At 33.5% G+C, this 20,953-nt stretch overlaps 1 protein-coding gene across 1 annotated transcript in view; it reads left to right on the top strand.

Moving 5' to 3' along the window:
- Positions 1-14,431, top strand: part of LOC128999107 (nuclear envelope integral membrane protein-like) — a 28,319-nt gene extending 13,888 nt beyond the window's left edge. The window contains exons 5-8 of the mRNA XM_054425467.1: positions 449-664; positions 3,226-3,332; positions 11,062-11,316; positions 12,538-14,431. Coding sequence (XP_054281442.1) covers positions 449-664; positions 3,226-3,332; positions 11,062-11,316; positions 12,538-12,637 — 678 coding nt within the window. The 3' untranslated portion in view covers positions 12,638-14,431. The remainder of the gene's footprint in view (positions 1-448; positions 665-3,225; positions 3,333-11,061; positions 11,317-12,537) is intronic.
- The last annotated feature ends 6,522 nt before the right edge of the window (positions 14,432-20,953 follow it).

Here is a 20,953-nt window from a genome sequence, read left to right as displayed (position 1 = left end):
CACTATAAACAATAAAATACAATTTTTTGACAAACTAATTTCTTGATTTAATAGGTTATTCCTGTTGTTTTTTGCCTCCTGATCACAAATTTAAATTAATCTAGAGGTTAAAATACCAATTGATCACATTGACGGATTAAAGGTATTTTAACCTCTAGATTAATTTAATAGGTTAGTTTGGTTCTTATTTTTCTTCTACAAATAGTTATGTAACAAATTATATTTAATGTCACAAAATAAACCAAAATAAAATAAAACACAAAAATTTAATACTGTCTCAATAAAAATAAAGGTGTTAAAACTAAAAGGTAGTCCATAACCACCAAAACGCCACCGTTTGATTGGTAAACATACTGTGTGTTCCGTATGTTACAGTGCACTCTCTCTCAAGGGGGAATTTTCTAGTCTTGTCTTTTTTGTATGTTTAGTTGCAGTTATTTTTTTGCAGAGAGCTACATCAGTGGGAGTGTTTCTTGGAGGTGGAACCATCTTCCTCTATATAGTCAATATGTTGTGGAATGCGATATCTTTATTCGTTCTACGCCACTCATTCGTCGTTCAGGTGTACGTCATTGTATCAGCTAGTTCCAGTTTTCTTTTCGTTTACAACTACCTACCACCAGACAATCCCCGAAGAGTTAACACGCTTAAATGGATTACCCAGGTTAGTCACACATTTTGATAGAACATCTCCTTTAAATACCTAACATAGCAGGTAATTGATTGAGGGTTCATTGTCTTTATGTAAAAGGATTTTGACTCCCACAAAACTTGAATCAAAGTTGTATTACATAAACCATTTAAACTGTTTTACTTTTGAGTTGTGAGTAAGATAGCTCTTGAAGTAATTTTGAGGTAGGTATTGAACATCTAAGTTAAGAAAGTGAAAGATAATTTGATAGTGTAATTACATGTAATTTATCATAATGGCTATTTTGCGGGAAATAGATAAATAAAATCTTGAAAAAATCATGATGTTAAAATCATGACCATCTTCTTCTGTCAGTTGAAATTGTGAACATCGACTGAGGTTACAGCAAGATTGTAAATATGTGGTGCGGTCACGGCAACATCATCGTTGCACACAATCGCGGAAAAACCATAACATCATACATTTTTATCCTGCATCTTTCCCTAACGCTTTCAGAGATTGCGGAAATATACACTCGGCTCAACTCGATATGAACTTTGCCCTATAATCATTTTCAGCTTGAACTAATCCCTCGGGCTAACTGGCCCGACCAGACCCAAATATATCGAGAACCCGCAGACCTCTAGTAAACAGGCCCACTTAGTGACCAGAAATCACGACCGGGAATACCAGGTTTTGCTGTCGGGAATCCAGGAAAATGTGAATACTTTACAGGAGTTCTCCGGCCACCCTGTGTCAAATTCATTATATAAAAAAGGTTGAGGCTCGAGTTTTTGGAAAAAGCTTGACTCTAGCTCTGCTCGATTCAAGATCTCAAACTCACACATCCCTATTTATATTTTAACTTTTAACTATATTTTTTTTACTTGACACTTATGACTAATAAAGGAAAATCCATTGTTAATGCTTTACCTCCTCATGATCTTTTTTTAGCGAATTTCCCTATAGGGAAGTAGCTATTACCGTAGGTGGCACGGTAAGACCTAGACCCGGGACCGATTTACTTTTTCATTTTGATGTCCCCAGAGGCCAAAAACACCATTCATTCAAATTTTTATATATGTATAGACTTATATATATATACAGACTGTCCCAAAAGTCCCGGACCGGTTTAATATTTTCTAAACGACAACAGATAAATCAATAAGATTTGGTACATCAACACCACACCTAAAAATCTACTTTTTTAAGGAACTAAAAATTTTCTGTCATATCATAGGGACGCCCCACAAGGAGTCAGAAGGAAATCTTAAATAGGAGCATAGGTCAATATGCACATCGGTTTAAAGGGCTTAGCTAGTAGAGTTCAATGCCGGAAACTGCGCCTTAAAAGGATCATCCGTTACAAAATGGCAGCCGTTCAAAGATTTCTTGAATCTGCCATTTTGAATCTTTGAATGACTGCCATTTTTTACTCAGGCTTCCTTTTGAGCTTGAATTTACGGTTTTGTAATCTACTAGTGAAGACCTTTAATTTGATGTGCATATCGACCTATGCTTACGTTAAAAATTTGCTTTCGATTCCTAGGGCTGTGCCCCCTGAGGAGTAAGCGTATAACAGCAATGCAAATTAAATTAATCTTCGAACCACTGTCATTATTGGCTCGGTTGTCCGTTTGAGTTCAAATTTGCGGCATTATATTCTGCTAGTAAAGACCTTTAATTTGATGTACATGTCAACCTATGCTTCTGTTTAACATTTTCTTCTGACTCCTTGCGGGACGTCCCCATGATATGACAGAAAACTGATATTTCCTTAAAAAAGTAGATTTTTAGGTGTGGTGTTGATGTACCAAATCTTATTGATTTATCTGTTGTCGTTTTGAAAATATTAAACTTTTGGGACAGTCTGTATATATACGTCCGTGAACGCGATAACTTGAGTAATTTTTGTCCGATTTAGATGAAATTACGTTTAAAGGTGTAAAGCGGGATAAACTTGAATGAGTTCGCGAACCAGCATGATCGGACCATGGAAACAGGGCTTTACGGGGGGTTTTATGGGGTAAAAATTGGCTTTTCTCACTTTTGACCCTCAAAACACAAAATTTCCCAATTTCTCTTTAGACCTTTTTAAAGAGCTTAAAAAACAATTAATTTAGTATATAAAAGTATTTTTGTTCGGTTAATAGTAACGGAGAAAATTTAAAAAATTGTAAATTTAAAATTCCCATGTTACTCTTATGGAGAATATTGTCAAATGTTGTAGTTTGCTTGTGTATGGATATATTTTGTATTTTGATCAAATTTATTAATTTTGTACTAAGCTATCAATATTTTACAAAAAAACACACTTTATTAGCTTCCTTGTAGCAGCAAACTCGTCAAACTCGTACTCGTCAAACCTAATGTTATTAAAATATATTTAATTGAAAATCAATTAAGACAAATGGAAATTCGCTTAGTCAGCACTCAGCAGGTTTGCTGCGGCGGGGGTATTTTTTTAAAATTAAGATCTTTAGGGTTTTAGGATTTTACCAATTATAAAATTAAAATGAAAACAAGGTGGACATATTTGGTTTTGTTTTTAGTTTTATGTTGGTATCATGTTTTATCCCTTCAAATGTTTACAGGTTGTCGCTGCAGTGTTGATGTACAATAGTTCCCACAATATAGGTTATATGTTTATCCTAATTGTGGTTCTCACAGTGTGCTACTATGTGCCCATCATACAAACAAGGTTAGTTCTTTCATACTTCAGTATGTGGTTTAAAATTTTTTGATTATATTTTGTCGGTTACCGTACTTCTGTGATAACTGATAGTAGACAATTTGACATTCTATCATTTAGTTTTCGTTTTTTTTAAAATTTTATTGATAAATTTATACTCTTAAGCTACTATTAGGCTAAACCTTCATATCAGTTAATTTGTAGACTATGGTTATTGGAAGACAATCAAGGTCAAAGAGACATAAAAAATAGCCAATAAAAATGTTACCCTACACAGCTATCAAAGCCGTAACATCATCTGTGTACCCAACTAAAACGGTTTCCTCAGACATCTCAGACTTAGGAGGCTGTTGTAGGCGACGTTCCAGAGCCCTTGGCCAAGTATGGATCCTTGATGATGTGTTTGAAATTACGACATGGTGTCTACTCTCCGGGAAATTTGGGAAAACCGGGAAACCTCCAGGAATTTTATCTTACCTTGAAATATCCTGGAAAACTCCAGGAATAACCTTAAATCTCCAGGAATCCGGAGCCCAGTCATCGGAAATGTCGGTTAACCAAAACACTACCGGTGTTGCCACGATCATTGGAGACAATTATCAATGTCACGAAACCGCAAAATATGCTCACGGGTATTGCCGCGATCGTGGAAAACAACTATGGGTGTCGCCGAAACCGCAAGATATCCTCACAGGTATTGCCGACATAACACATATGCATCCACCCATATGATGATGTGCTTCTTGCGATCCCTATAAATATTTTCATTTTTTTTCATCTTTCATATTTTATTGACACAAAACATTCTTTATTAAGTACATTTCATACATAAGAACAGGTGTTTCGTCATAGTGATGTATTTTATAGTAAAATTAATAGTTAAAATAATTAAAATAAACTCATGTAGGACAGTGGTCCCCAAATGGCGGACCGCGGTCCGGATCCGGACCGCCGCCTGATTTTTTACGGACCGTTAGTTCGAATTCACAAACTGTGTTTTTTATGTATTTTTATCTTTTAGTGAATTTAAACTTTATTTGAACCTAAAGATATATCGGTACCAACCATTTAAGATTAAAATATTTTATACGAGAAAACTATTTTTATCGAAACATAGTTAATTCATAGTTAATTCGCCGTGCTCCGCGCTAGATAAAAACCGTTATAAGCGATGCTATGCACCGGCTTTTTCTTCACGCTTCCTCCCCTCCATCGCTAATTGAACTCGCCCACCCAGTGGCTACGTCACGTCGTCATCGCCAGGCCGCCCGCACTAGCTCAGCTGTTGTAGTCAGCACTGTCGATGTCACGTCGTCTGTTTGTTTACTAATGTGGTGTTTAGTTCTCTCACTGATTATTCATCCTGCCGTGTGTTAGTTATGCAAAAAGTGTAGTGCGAATTACTTACAATGGATAGCAAAAAGCGGAAAGTAGACAGTGAAAATAGGCAGTTTTTACCAGAGTGGACGGACCAGTATTTGTTTATACTTCCAAACAAAAGTGGAGCTGTGCCTGTGTGTTTGATATGTCAACAAACTGTATCTGTTGTCAAGAGTTCAAACGTTAAACGACACTTTGAGACTAAACACAAGCCGTTTGATACAAAATACCCAACAGGAAGTGATCTTCGCAAGTCTAAGATTGAGAGTTTACGTTTGAACTACTTAGCTAGTACCCAGATATTAAATCGAACAATGACTGCCCAAGAAAGATGTGCAGAGGCTTCTTTGCGTATTTCGTGGACTCTCGCTAAACATATGAAACCGTTTACTGATGCAGATATAGTCAAAGAATGCATGATTGAGGCAGGAAACGTGTTATTTGAGAATAAACAAGACGTTGTTGACACTATTCGACGCATGCCGCTTTCTGCATCTACCAGCACACGAAACACTGAAGTTTTAGCAGAAGAAAGTTCTAAAAGCTTGAAACAGATTCTAGCAGCTACAGACAGATACGCTTTAGCGTTAGACGAATCATGTGACATTACCGATACAGCTCAATTGATTGTTTTTGTGAGGTTTTTGGACATTAAAAAAGAACAGTTTGTGGAAGAATTGTTAACTATATTGCCAATATCAAGGCAAACACGTGTAGAGGACTTGTACAATGTTTTAATGGACTATTTTGAGAAAGCTGACTTGGATTTGAAAAAAATTATATCAGTAACGACAGATGGTGCTCGTGCGATGACAGGAAAAAACAAAGGCTTGGTAAGTCGAATGAAAACAGACCCTAAATTTAATGAAAGTTTGCTAGCCTACCACTGTATTATCCATCAAAGTGTGTTGTGTTGCAAACTGAATCCTGCTCTTGAAGGTACAATGCAAACTGTAGTTAAGATCATTAACTTCATACGATCAAAGTCTTCACTTAGGCACCGTCAATTCAAATCACTTCTTGAGGAAACTGAAGCACAGTTTGACGATTTATTACTTCACAACAACGTAAGGTGGCTGAGCAAAGGATTTGTACTTCAACGGTTTTTTGCTGTTATGGAGGACATAAAAGTATTTCTTTCAGAGTGTAGTGAAGAAGTTGCAAATGAACACTTGGGCTTTCTGCTTGATACAGAAGACACTATCCCAAAAATAGCTTTCCTGACAGATGTCTTCAGACATTTCAATATGTTAAACTTAAAGATTCAAGGGAAAGGACTTCTTGTGTGTGAACTTCTCTCAGAAATTAGAAGCTTTACGAGAAAGGTTGTTCTTTGGTGTGAAGATATCAGTAACGAACGTGTGCACTTTCCTAGCCTGAACTCAGTTTGTGAAACCGACGACGTTATTGACATGAAACTGTTTGTAAACTTTTTAAACGACCTCAAATCTGAGTTCAAAGCTCGATTTAGTGACTTTGACAAAATAGGGAATGTGGTTCAAGTCCTAAATAACTGTTTTTCTCTAAAGCCTAATGGAGAGTGGACCAATGAAGCAGCAGTAGTTTTAAATTGTAATAAAGCAGCCCTGCAAATGGAAATAATAGATTTCCAGGAAGACATTGCTCTGAAGGACAAATTTAGACAAGTCCCGAAAGAACTTTCGTGTGAGCTATTTTGGATCAAGTACCGTATGTGAGCAGTGAAAAATATCCTGAACTGAAAAACTTGGCCATCAAACTTTGTACAATGTTTGGATCAACGTACACATGTGAGTCTGCATTTTCAAGGATGAACTTTATCAAAAATAAATACAGATCTCGCCTCAGTGACAGCCACCTCAACAACCTGATGAGAATCAGCTGCACAGGACTCATTCCAAACTTTAAAGAAGTGGCCCAGAATAAAAAATGTCATTTCTCTCACTAAGTTTGAATACTCATATGTGAGTAATCTTTATGTATTTTATGTATTTTTTTGTACTTTATGTATCCTTATGTAATTTCTAAGTGAAATTAAATTTGATGAGACAATTTTTAATTTGTGATTTTTTTCCAAACCTAAACAATAGGCTATTTTCTAATAAATTCAAACTTTTATATGGTATTTAGGCAACAAAAAGATTTTACAAATAGCATGCGCAAATAGGCTTAAATCACACCATTTTAACTGAAATTTTGAAATTTTTCCCGGACCCCCCTCTTGGCTGGGGGGTATTCCAGACCCCCCGGATCCTTGTGCGGACCGTGACAGTCTTATAGAAACTTGGGATGGACCTCCATTGCATTTAATTGGTGACCACTGATGTAGGATATCAGAGAATTTTTATCTACACTATAGGGTTCTCCAAAAATTCGCCAAGTGAATAGTAGGCTTTATCAATTATTTTATCTTTGAATTGAGTAGCATTTTACTTTTTAAGATACAGGGGTAATTCATTGTACAATCTAAGTCCCATATATTGAGGGCTGTTCCTAAAAGTCGTCAATTTGTGATGTGGTAATCTGAAATTATATTTATTCCTTGTATTATAATTATGTGTAAATTTGACTACATCTGACAAATTTTCCTTAGTGTTATATATCTAATTTAGAATTTCATTTATGTATAATCCAAAAATGGTGTGAATTCGAAGATTTTTAAACAGGTTTTTACATGATTTTCTCCTTCTTGATTTGGTTAAGATTCTAATAATTTTTTTTTCTGTAAAATTAGTAGGGATTTGACTTCTGTTGACACCCCCCACAGTATGATTCCATACCTCAAGATGGATTCAACGTATCCATAGTAAACTGTGATACATGTATCCTGGGGTACACAGTTTATCAGGTGAAAGAAAGCAAAAGAAATATATCTTAGTTTGCCTTTCATCTTATCTATGTGAATCTTCCAATTAATATGAGTATCAAACAATACACCCCAAAATCTATGAGATTCTACTAAATTTGGAATTTTATCAAGAATTACACTGTTTTTTAAAGGTTGCAGCTCTGAGACTTCCATCAACTTTTTAGACCTTACAATTCATCTAAGGAACAATAACCTCACCACATCTATCCACATAAAACCGACCAACCACCAACAATACCTCCATTTTTCTAGTTGTCATCCGAATAACACCAAGAGATCACTTCCTTACAGTCTTGCCCTAAGGGGAAATCGCCTAATTTCAGAACCGAAAGACCGTACACAATACCAAACCCAACTTCAAAAAGCCTTCGAAAACCGAGGCTATCCTAGCACTCTAGTAAAATCTCAGATCCAAGCGGCTCAGAATCCACGTCCAACTACAAAGAAAAATACCAACCATCTTCAAGTAAATTTGATAACCACTTACCACCCTGGCCTGCAACAACTAAGCAACCTCCTTAAAACAGGTTTCAAAATCCTAGAGTCCTCCAGCCAAACCAAAAACCTCCTTTCAAGAGCCCCTTCCATAATCTATAGGCAACCCCCAAATTTGAGGAATATGCTAGTCCACCCAAAACTCCCAAATCCATCAAAAATACCATCTGAGAAACCAAGACCGGGCTCATACCCATGCAATGAAAACCGGTGTAAATCTTGCCAGATACACCATCCTACAGAAACTTTTACCAGCACATACCATAATAAAAATTACAGAATCCAAGGCCATCATACCTGCAGCTCAGAGAACCTTATCTACCAGCTTCAATTTTCACATTGTCCAGCCCAGTACATAGGCCTAACAACCGAGACTCTCCGAAAACGCATGAACGGCCATCGACATGATGTTAAAACTAGCAAAGAAAAACCAGTTGCACAACATGCCTTATCCCACCAACTTCTATTTGATGACTGTTTCACCATAAAAGCTCTAAAATCATTGCCAAAGAACCAATGCAATAGTTCAATGCTCAGAAGATGGGAATTAGCTTACCAGTTTGTGACCAACTCCAGAACCCCACCTAACCTCAACATTAGATAATATCCTCATATCCTCACCCTCACAGCTAACTCTTAAGTATTTATTTTCATGGACAAAACTAATTTGCTTTTCAATGTACATATTATATATGTAAATACAATATTGCAATGTGCCTGTATTTAGTGCTTTGTGCAGTGTCAGTTGGACAACCTGTCAGACATTTTGAATTCAAACTGTGTCATCCTATTTAAACTGTTGTTTTGTAACTACCATCTAGGCCTACTTCTGAAGAAGCCTCTGAAAGAGGCGAAATATTAAGTAAATTATGTGTGTGATTTTATGTGTTCTTTGACTCATCTGTAACCTTTCATCAGGTGAGTTAGCTGTGTCCTCTCCATCCTATATTTATTTATTTAATCCAAGCTAAATGCTTTTTCCTAAAAACATTCACTGTTTTTTAAAGAAAATTTAATTATATGAGTTTTGTCAATATTCAGCTTTAAACCATTATCTGAAAACCAATTTTTCATACAATCCAAAGTGTTTTCCATTGATACAATTAAGTTATTTACTGAATCCTCTCTTATGATTGCTGTTGTATCATCAGCAAATAAGATTAAATCTCTACCAATAGCTTTTGGAAGGTCATTAATAAAGATCAGGAAAAACAGAGGGCCCAATATTGACCCTTGAGTTACACCATAATTAGATAAATTCCAGTTTGACATATGTTTCACACCGTTTTTGGTCACTATTGTTCTATACTTTCTGTTCTATAAATAAGAGTCTAATAAAGAAAAACTTTTACCCTTAATACCGTAGTCTTTTAATTTAGAATGCAGAATTGAATGATCCACACAATTAAAGGCTTTAGACAGGTCACGAAAAACACCAGCAGTAGTTTCAGACCTGTCCAAAGCCCCTGTAACATCATTGATTAATTCAATCAGTGCACTGTTAGTGCTGAATGTCTTTCTAAACTCAAACTGTTTCATAAAAACAAATCATTGCTGTTAAAATAGTTTACTAGCAGGAAATTGATAACTTTTTCAAATATCTTTGAAAAATTACTTAAAACAGATATTGGGCGGGTTATTTATATCGGTTCTAGCCCCTTTTTTGTATATCGGAGTAATATGAGAGTATTTCAATTTTTCTGGGAAAATAATACATTCAAAACATTTATTAATTATATCTGAGAGGGGTTCAGCAATTTTATTTGCTACTGCTTTGATGAGTGAAATGGGAACTTCATCCCAACCCACCGATGTCTTATTTTTCAAAGAAAATATTATTTTTTAAATTTTATTTTTGTTGGTTGGTTGAAAGTTGTACAGTGAACACCCCTTTATATTCAGAGATATTTTCATATTTGGAAGTTTTGGCAACAACATTTTGGTCTTCAATTAATTCATTATTAGAGACTTTTAATGAAATATGATTGCCACAACTATCCTCTTTTTCAATGCCTAATTCGTTATTTACAACTTTCCACATAGCTTTTGGTTTATTTAATGCATTATTTATATATTTGCTGTTAGACCTTTTTTTAGAACTGTTTACAACTTAACGAAATATCTTTTTATACGATTTTACATAGTTAAGAAAAATTGAGTCTGTACTGGTTTTGGCTTGCCAATGCAACTCACGCTTTCTTTTGCTAGAAACCTTGATACCTGTTGTTACCCAATCCAATATAACAGTTTTTATCTTAGATTTCTTTTTTACAGCCTTTAGTGGGAAATAATGATTCAACTGCCCTATAAAATAAAAATACCTAAAAAAATGGTTGTAACTATCATTAAGATTACAATTATCCAAACATAATTGACTTTTGTCAACTTCACATATTCGTTCATAGCATTTTCACTAAAAGTGGCCTCGGTCCCGAGGAGTCCGGATAAGAGGGAGTCTACTGTATTAAAATGTGAGAGGGTTTTTCTATTTCAAGATTCTGAATCAACCACTTGACAGATTTTCATGGTTTTTGTGTTGAAAGAAAGATATTTTTTAAAGGGAGAGAATGTCGAAAGCATAATTTGATTTGTTTAGCAGACGACGCTATCATTTTAAGTTTGTTTCAATATAACTTGGTTATCTAACAGCTGGTTTCAAACTGTCACTAAAATGTTTACATTGCAAGTTATTTACAAAAATATTGATCTCGATATTTCATATTTTTACGATTTTACTAAATTTAGTTTTTTTATTACCAGAAAGGATTTGGGTTTTCAAAAAAAGTGTAATTTTGAACTATATAGCCTAGCCTAAACACTTACAGGTACAGTGGTATATTTGTCTTCAATTATAATATTTGTAGGTACTAGTTAGTTTGTATTCGTTATTGTCCCCGCGGCGCTCTCTGCAGTCTAGAGGCGTATGAACGTGTGTGGAAACTATATTTGTGGCGTATTGTCTGAGGGGGGTTTCATTTTTTAAATATCTTGCTAAGCAATCTTACTTGTTTTCAGTTTTAATGTGGCCAGGACAGTCACATTTTTCTGGACTAGAGTTTTGGTAATATCAATAGAGTTCTTCAAAAGAGGAGTTAAGATGTTGTATCGTCGTAACCAGCCACCAAAACCTCTCCGTCATTTGACCGTTGAGGAATATCGCCTCCAAGCTATCCACGAGACCAAAAAAGGTCTAGACAATTTTAGAAACTACTTGAAAACAGAAGACGGTATAAGAGCACTAACCCGGCTAGAGAATTCGTCAACGCCGAGGTACGTATTGTTTAAGGAACTCATACAAAATATTGAATGTATTCATATCCAAAGGTACTTCAATGAACATGTATAAAGGGCTAAACACTGTACTCAGAGGTAGCGTCTTAGGCTGTTAAGGGAACAATACAGGCCTCATGCATGTTATCTTAGACTGTGATCACATTGCTTGCACGCTTGTATAGTAGTTCCGCGAGCTCAAGCGTGCAGAAGTAAACAAATAGTCCAGACAAAAAAGTGAGTATGTGCAAGCAGTCTGTAGTTTTTTCATCTCTTGTTTAGCTTTCTCGTCAAATGGATGACTTTTAATTGAACTGGTCCGACACCAATATCGGACTAAAACACCAATATGGGATGCAAGTGACAAGAAACATTGGAAACAGAGACTTACTAAAATTATAATTCTTAGAATTAAAACATTACTTTCCATCACAAAAAGTTAATCATCACATGACTCTGTCTTTTGCATCAGCCACTGGCTGCAGCAATATGAGAGTACTTGCAAGTAATGTGTACATTGAAGGTAATGTGCATCTCATGCGAGTTTGCGTCACTTAATGCTCACGTGAACGTGCGAGCAATGTGATCATAGCCTTAGGCCTATCACTGCTGTTGCTACTAGCTTGGCCATATGACTTGTACTCTAGTAGTACTCCAACGTCTTTAGAAGACAGCACAAATCAGCAATGAAAGTTGATTAGAAGTTTGCTAAAAATCCCAAATGTTAGTATAGTAATAAGTATTGATGTGACTTTGGCATAGTGATGTCTTCTCGAGATTGTTCTCAAAGAGTAAATTCCATTGTTTACTAGCAACAATCACGCTATAAGTAAGAAATTTTATAAATCACTCCAATCCGATTTTTTTGAAACAATAATCCAAGAGATTAAAAAAGAGATCAATGAAATTACACAGTTAACTAAAGTTTTTAGTTTGTGTAGTGTTAATAACCATTCATCAAAGGTCAATTGCAAGTCTAATTGTTCCTCTGTATATGAACCATCAGATTTTCCCAATAACCTGTCAATATTACATGATCGCCTATGGTGATGTAAATGTTAGTTCTACGTTTTATAATTTGCATCCTATACAACTTGTTATGAAATAATCTTTTACAAGGAAAACACATGGTTTCAAACAGTAGTAAATTCCTAGTAGTCTTCCAAGGTAAAATGGTTGATTAGAACAAAACTCTCTCAAATTGCATGTTTTCTATTATAGGGTGATAAGATTCATCACAAGGTTAGACGAGCACGTTACTGACGAGGAGCGCCAGACACATGATATGATGTACCCTGAGCTGACAGATGATGAAGACTAACAAAATACAAAATTAGTTCTTCTTTTATTGCCAAATAGACTTGAAAGTTTAAAGTATTCATCCTTTTGACGTTGAAATGTGCAATTCATTTTTTTCACATTATTAGGAATTGCATTGCAGAAACACTGACCTTTTAGATTTAAATTTCCTCTTTTCATATTGTTGACCATGATATTTTAGCTTTTGTAGTAGTAGTAGATTTGTTTTAGCAGTTAAATGTTAATATCTAGTCTGTGGTACCATACCAGTAAAGACAATAATAAGTCAATTAAAAAGACTGTTAGTAAATTATATGGTACTTACGCTTAATTGTTGAGTTTTAAGTTTATATGCAATTTTTATGTAATTGAAGGGTGGATGGACCAGACTTAAATTGAACAAATTAATTTTGTCACACAAGCTTTTTTTCTTTTTAACAATTATGTAGAAAATACATTTGAACAAATGTGTTTTACAAATTTGCAGCGAAATCCCAAATTAATTGTATTGTATATACAGTATATCTATGTTCATTATAAAATTTAAATTAATTAGAAAAATTGACTTTGCCTGCCACATGAAACTTGAGCGCGCACCTTAAAATGCCACTATTAGTAATTCTAAAAATTACTTCTGGTAGCAATGAAACATAATATTACTTCACTAAGCTGCTCATTTGCTTTTTTCCCAATAACTTTGTAATTGTTGTTTGTTAATAATTTACTGTACAATTCTACCGGTTTTTCTAAATTTAAAATCAAATTGTATGCTGTATATCGTTCCATATATATTCTGTATATTGTGTCCCTATGTGATGTGGAAAGCGAATAGAGACCTCTTGTCAGGAATTATAATTAATTTTGAGTTATAGGTATATATATATTTGAATTGCTTATTCAATTCCAAATCACTTGGTACAAGTCCCATGCATCTATGATTTTGCTAAAGTTATAAGACTTTGACATTTTGTTATGGAAAAGGGTAATTTTGAAAAAAAACAACTATTTTGAAAATTTCAAATACACATAAAAACGCATAAAAAGTGTTTCTGGTATTTAAGAAACGATTTTGGTATCAAAAGAAAGCTTAATGTCCTCTTTGGAGGCAATACCAATTTTTGTCTTAACTCACAGTAATTTTCATTTTAATAATTGTTTTATCGAAGCACGTCGTAAAAATCATATTTCAGAAAAGGGACCTTTTGTCGGCCCTATGTTATTTCTCCGTAAGATAGGAAAAGGTACCTCTTGTCAGGACCGCAAAATTTTTGAGTGTTTTTGTTCTCCGTAAACTGAACTTTGTTGCAGTTTTCTAATTTCTACTAGAATGCAGGAAAATTCATTTTTTGGACTAAAGTCTGTTTATAAAGTGAATATTAGAAATGGGACCTCTTGTCGTTATGGCAAAATAACATTAAGCGACAAGAGGTACCTTTTCTCAGACCGTGCAGAGGCTAACAAAATGATTTATTTTGACCTTTTACATCTTTAGTTCGATATTTTTACCGATACTATCCTTTTCTATTTAAAGGAGGTATAACAATCGATAAAAAACCAAATTTTGATATTTTTGACCTTAATTGCTATATCGGCTGTAACTTGCTGGAAATTTTGCATCGCCTACAAGAGGTCCCTTTTTGCTTTCCACATCACATATTGTAACAAACAACTCTCTGACAATCATGTAAGAATGAAAATTGCATAAAACCCTCCACCCTTAAAGTTTTATAGTTGTTTCGTAGTTAATATTCTTGTTTCAATGTAATGTTTGTTTAATACTTTGAATGTTTTTGTAGAATAAACTTTATAAGCAATTTGTATGATTTTTTCTACTGTACTCTTTATTCTCTAAGGGTTGTCATGGAATTCGAATGACATGTAATTAAAATTGATCCATTGTTTTGATATTAATGGATTTTTGTATAATAAAATGCCATAATTTACTAGGTACGTTCCATACAAAGTTCTTAGACTCTGAGAAAAGCTTTAAAATATAAAAATAGATTTTTATCAATTGGGTTTATTCCCATGATACAGTCTTTTATATTACAGACAGAAAAGCCTAGAGCTAGTTGTCAAAACACTCAAAACAGTTGTTGGACGTTTGAGACAAAGAGATCTAAAGCAAGAGTCTGGCATCCCTGCGCTAACTATAAAATGAAATCTCCAAAAGATTTCTCTCAAGTTATGTTTGACTGTCTGGGGGGTAAAAAACGGCAACATATAGGTGGCACACAGAACTTGTGGTGAGGATATTTTATTGGGATCTCCTTCAAATATTAAAGAGGAACCTGTTTTATCACTTTAGAAAAGCTTCTATTTATTTATTTTTAGTTATTTGTTATCATCACGTTACATCAATGTTTGACAGGTGTTTGTCTTAAAAATAAAATCTATTGTAACAAACAAACAACAACCAAAATATTGAATACTTAAAAATAATCATACATTCGTTAGGAAATCTTTCAGTGAATAAAATGCCTTCTCCAGAAATCATATATTTCTTAAGTGTTTTTTTTTTTATTTTTTGTTTCGATATGCAATCAATTTCTTTTATCGTTGAAAGTAGCCTATTATACATTTTGGGTCCCATATAGAGGGGATAAATGTAAACACATAAAATTAAACGTGATACACGTCCAGGTCCAGATCACGTAATTCTGAGATGTGTCAAAAATGATAGTACAAAAAAATCTTAATGCACATATTCAATAAGATGCACAAAAATAATACAATCCCAGAATCATTTAAAAATCCAAGGACAACTATTAAACAAAGGAGGAATTGATGTAAAAAATTGGCTTCCAATTTCTATTTGCTCATTATTGAGAAGGAATTTTGAAAAGATTATAGATACAATGCTAAAAGAATACATAAGATTTAATAACTTTCAAACTGGGTTCACTTCTCTGCGAGGTACCCACATAAACGCTAAAATATTGAATTATATTCTCTACTTATGTAAAATTAGAAAAGATGATTGCTGTGTTTTATTTCTTGACATTGAAAAAGCGTAAGTAAAAATATCAATTTTAAAGTCATTTTTACTCAGTAATAATATTTCTGCAATCGGTCTAACTGAACATTGGTTAAGAATAGGAGAAGTTGCCCTGGCATATCCTGATGGTTTCTGTTGTAGTAGTGTTTTCTGCAGAACTGATCATATAAAGGGTGCTCTTTAATTTTCACTAACATTTTTTTACAGGTTAACATATGTGATTTGGACCAGTTTTGTTCTGAAATAAGTTTAGAAGCAGTAGCAGTGTTTATCGAGGATTTTAAATTAAATTTTGTTTCAGTCTACCACTCACCTTCAGGCAACCCTGTGGTTTTTCTTGAAAATTTTGATAAGTTATTAACTCATCTTTCTTGTTGAACTAATTATGTTTCAATTATTGGAAGAGATTTTAATATGTTGACTTGACACAGAACAACTACTGCTCTAAACAATTTCTTAATATACTCCGCCAGCACAATTTTCACTTCCTAAATCACTACCCCACTTGAGGCAACAATTGCCTGGACAACGTATTAACCAACTGTAATAAAAATTCAAACATAAGCTGTAAAGTTTATGATTTCCTTTTCTCCGACCACAATGGTCTTCTATTAAATATAACTTTGAATTTGGTAAAAATTGTGTTAATCAATATGCTGCTTTGAACTCCTTTTGTAAAGTTTAAGTAATTTTGCCAAAAGATTCGGTGGGTGTGTTTGTGGATAAGCTTGGTACTTATGATTGGACAAATGTGCTTAATTGTATAAATCCAAATGCACAAAATATTTTTATAATGTTTTTCAAAGTTCAAAGGAGGGAAGATAAGATTTTTCAAATAGATATTGGTGTTTGAGAGTTGTTGAAGTATGTAGGTCAAAATTATTTCAGTGACAGCAATAGTGAAAACTCCACAGTCATAAGTATTCTCCTGCTGTGGTGAATGAGTAACACAGGTAAATTTTGAAACTCCAAGTTTGTCCTCATTTAAGAAATACAGTAGACAATTTTTTCAGCAAGTTTTTTCGCTGTTCCAATATTACTGGCTACTGTTTTAAGGAGTCGTATAGTGAAAAAATGTTGCTTGTGATGAATCATACACCAGCAAACTCCAATGAAAACCTACTCCTTTAACTTCATTGTCTAGATTCATTACAGATTCCACTGCTTGAAGATCATCGCTGTCATTAACAGGCAAAAATAAATACCTTGCTGCCTTTACATTTAAATTATTAAGTATAAAATTATAGTCTTGTAGCAGTTTTATTGCTTGACTAACAGTAGGATCTAAGCATATAATCCCCTTGCCATTTAAAAGGTTATTATTTAACACTTCGTTATATTTCCAGATTGTGTTATCTGTAATCCAATTGGGCCCAAGGATGCTGACAATACTGTATTTTCATATTTACTCAAGTCAGCTTTACTACATAAAATTTGTGTTTCTGTATTTGTAGAATTCATGTCTGTGCAATATGTTATGGTTAATGGGCTTGAGAGTGAGCTACTAATTGCCAATGGTTCATCAGAGACTGTCAAATTGTTGTTCAGAGTACAACCAATATTGCTGGATTCCTGCTTATCATCATTTAAGGATTTAAAGCTAGAGTTGAAACTTTTGTCAGCTTCTCTGATAAAATTTCTGATTTTTTACCTTTCATTTTCCATAAAGGGATTTATTCTCTTTATAAGCACAAATATAAACATCCTTTACCACACCAATTTCATTAGTGACATAAAATTGAACGGTGTATTTAATTATTTTCTTAGATAAATCTATTGCTGTTACAGTAGCTGGCCAATGTGGATATCCTTTTATTTTCGCAAATACTTTGTCCCCAGTATTAATTGTACTTTTCGTTTGACACATATTTTATAGGCTAAACAATTAAAATTTAAAATAAAACTGTGACAGTGGCGGATCCAAAGAGGGGGCGACCTCCCCCATCCTCGGGCATACATATACATATATTTTTAACTGCATGTAATACAGTAGTGCATACGCATTGCGTAAAATAATTTGTCACACTAACTTTGGACAAAGAAACAGTATAAAACTGCCATTTTGGAGACTTATTAGTTTACACAAATTGTTCGGTACCCCCCGTACCCCTCAGCCTCCCTTGTGACTGTTCAAGATCCCCCACTGCTCTGTGATATGTAAAATAAAAATGCCTGCTTGTCCGTTTTGAATAATAATAATAGCAGCTGAAATAATTATTAAGGAAACTTCAAGTGCAAAGTGCAACAACTAGGATAATAAGGAAACCGTCTTATCAGTGATAAGAGTGTAGGCCTTTGACCTAGGCTGAGATGTTGATGTTAATCAAATTGTGAGTTATACCTTGGCAATAGCGTGGTTATCTCTAGCATGTAATGCAGTTTTGTTTATGCTGATCTTTTAAATTGTTATTTTCAAAAAAGCTCTTTTATATAAACTATTATTTATGTCAAGTGCAATGGTAAGTCCCCTAACTAATATGCTTGTAGTTAGCTTATATCCTTATATTTCTTGCCTGTGTTAGAATTTAGAATAGTTACTACTACTAGTCCTTTAACAGGTTTGCAGTTTTCAATTTTCACACTTCAATCGATTTTTAACACTTTGTCCAATAAAATAAAAATGTTCATAACTGTTTGAAAGAAAAAGATAGGTTAACTTAACCAGTAATTTAAAACAGTTAGGTATATTTCTTCTCTCAAGACTATTTTTGTAAACTTATTTGTTTAAAATATTTTTAAGGACTATTAAAAATTACTTTGATTCTTTTTTTTAACTATAATACATTTAACCACTTAAATAAGACATTAAAAATCAGACATTGTAGTGCCTGTCGATTCATTCAAGTACAGTAATCTCAAGCTTAACTAAAATTAAGCATGAGAATTTTAGGCTGGATTGTACAACACTGGATTGTATTGACATTAAACCAGGTTTCATTTAAAGAAATAATATTAACTTTCTCTTTTTTACTTTCAAGAAATACAATTAAATATACATAATTATTTAATAACCCCTGAATATTAAAATGCAAGATATTGATGCTATTAGGCCTATTAGATTTACTGATAGCCTGACTTTTTGCCTGTTTAAACAAACTTTACTTAGTATTTCTATTTCTCTAAAAAAACATTCTTTACACAACTATTTACATTAACTATCTTTCTACTAATATTTACAGATGAAATTTTTATCTAGCACATCTTCTTCATCCCTCTACACTTTCACTTTCTTCTACACCCAAACTTTGATTTACACCATATTGCCTTTCTAGTATGTGTATCTTCATCCTTGAAAGAACCATGAGTTTATTTTTACATTTAACTGTAGACATCACCTTCTCTTTACAGAATTTAGATTTATGTTTAGGTTGCTGCCATATTGTTGACTTGAGTGTGAGTAGCATGTGAGGGTTTAACTATGCCAGGGAAACATGTTGAATATTTTAAATCATATTGTTTTTGTATATTAGCTTGTGTTTTTTTTTTTACTTTTTTTTTGTTTTGAGGTCCCTAGAGGCCAAAAACACACCATCCGTTCAAATTATACAACATATATTTATATGTTTATATATTTATATATATACCGGGTGTCCAGCCTAAAGTTTTCCAATAGCTAACTTTTTAATTTTAAATCTGACAAACAACTTCTTTTGGGGGACTTCCCTTTATTTTTTATTCTGCATTTTGGGGTGATTTCGAAATTTTTCTTAATGGCCGCCATTTTCCAATATGGCGGACAACTTTGTTTTTTCTTATGAAACACCCTGTATTTTATGGTGTTTTTGGATACTACAGGTTATTTTAAGACATTTTTGTTCTTAGGTATTTTTTCATAAAACCAATGTTTAAGGAGATATGAACGGTCAAAGTTTATTTTCCGCCATAAGAAATGCCTTAAGTTTTCCAATAGCAAACTCTTCTTGGAAAACTTAAGGCATTTCTTATGGCGGAAAATAAACTTTAACCGTTCATATCTCCTTAACCATTGGTTTTATGAAAAAATACCTAGGAACAAAAATGTCTTAAAATAACCTTTAGTATCCAAAAACACCATAAAATACAGGGTGTTCCATATGAAAAAAAACAAAGTTGTCCGCCATATTGGAAAATGGCGGCCATTTAGAAAAATTTTGAAATCACCCCAAAATGCAGAATAAAAAATAAAGGGAAGTCCCCCATAAGAAGTTGTTTGTCAGATTTAAAATTAAAAAGTTAGATTTTGGAAAACTTTATCCTGGACACCCGGTATATACTGTATAAATATATATGTAGGTCTATATTTATATGTACGTTAGCACGATAACTCGAGCAAAAATTATCCGATTTTGATGAAATTTGGTACAAACGTGTAAACCAACATTTATTCTAACGAGTTCGCGATCCAGCATGATCACACCATGGGAACGGGGTTTTATGGGGTAAAAATATGTTTTTCCCATTTTTGACCCAAAAAACATAAAATTTAGCAATTTCTTTCCAAACCATTTTGTAGAGCTTAAAAAGACAAATAATTTAGTATATTGAAGCGTTGTTATGCGCCTAATAGTTACGGAGAAAATTCCAAAAAAACTGTAAATTTAAAATTCCCATGTTTTCTTAGGGAGAATAAATAAACTGTGTTAGTTTGCTTGTTTATAAACATATTTTGATCAAATTTGGAAAATGTTGTTATTTCTTACTAACTATTAACATTTTACAAAAAAAAAAAACAGTTTTACCCTCCCTGATGCAAACCTAAGTACTTGTTAAACTAATTCTATTTAAATAGGAAATGAATGTTATATTTTTAAGTAGACATTTCAGTGTAAATCTAATCAGTCAAATAGAAATTCACTTAGTCAGCAGTTTTGCTGTGGCGGGGGTATTAAAGATATTCTTACAGTTTGAACTTTCCTTGGTAAAATTGGTTACTCACTAATGTCCAAAAAGTGTTAAATATCAGGTATGTAGCACTTGAATCTTGATTTAATTCTTATGTACAACAAATCAACACTAATGCATTGGATAGTTTAGTCATGTTCACCTGTTAGTCAAATTACCATCCTCTAGTGATAAGGAACCCTATTGATAATATTCCATCATTTGTAGAGAAGGCTTCTTACTTGACAGATGTACCATTAGAGCTGTCTTTCAGTTGTTAAATCTACCTTATAACTTTAAATAAACTATTACTATTAGTGATATATGATATAGCCAAGATTTGGTGATTTGCATAAAACTCTTCACAGTTGATATTTGAACCTTTTAGAGCTGTATACCAGTTGCTGTCTTTAGGTTGTTAAATGTGTATAATCACAAGTAGATAGATAAGAGTTTATCTATCAATTGTATTCAAGGTTT

The sequence above is a fragment of the Macrosteles quadrilineatus genome, unplaced genomic scaffold (genome assembly GCF_028750875.1).
Source record: "Macrosteles quadrilineatus isolate MER2022 unplaced genomic scaffold, UCM_ALF_1.0 Scaffold_7__1_contigs__length_78375512, whole genome shotgun sequence".
Taxonomy (NCBI): Eukaryota; Metazoa; Arthropoda; class Insecta; order Hemiptera; family Cicadellidae; genus Macrosteles; species Macrosteles quadrilineatus.
This window is presented reverse-complemented; position numbering and strand designations above follow the sequence as displayed.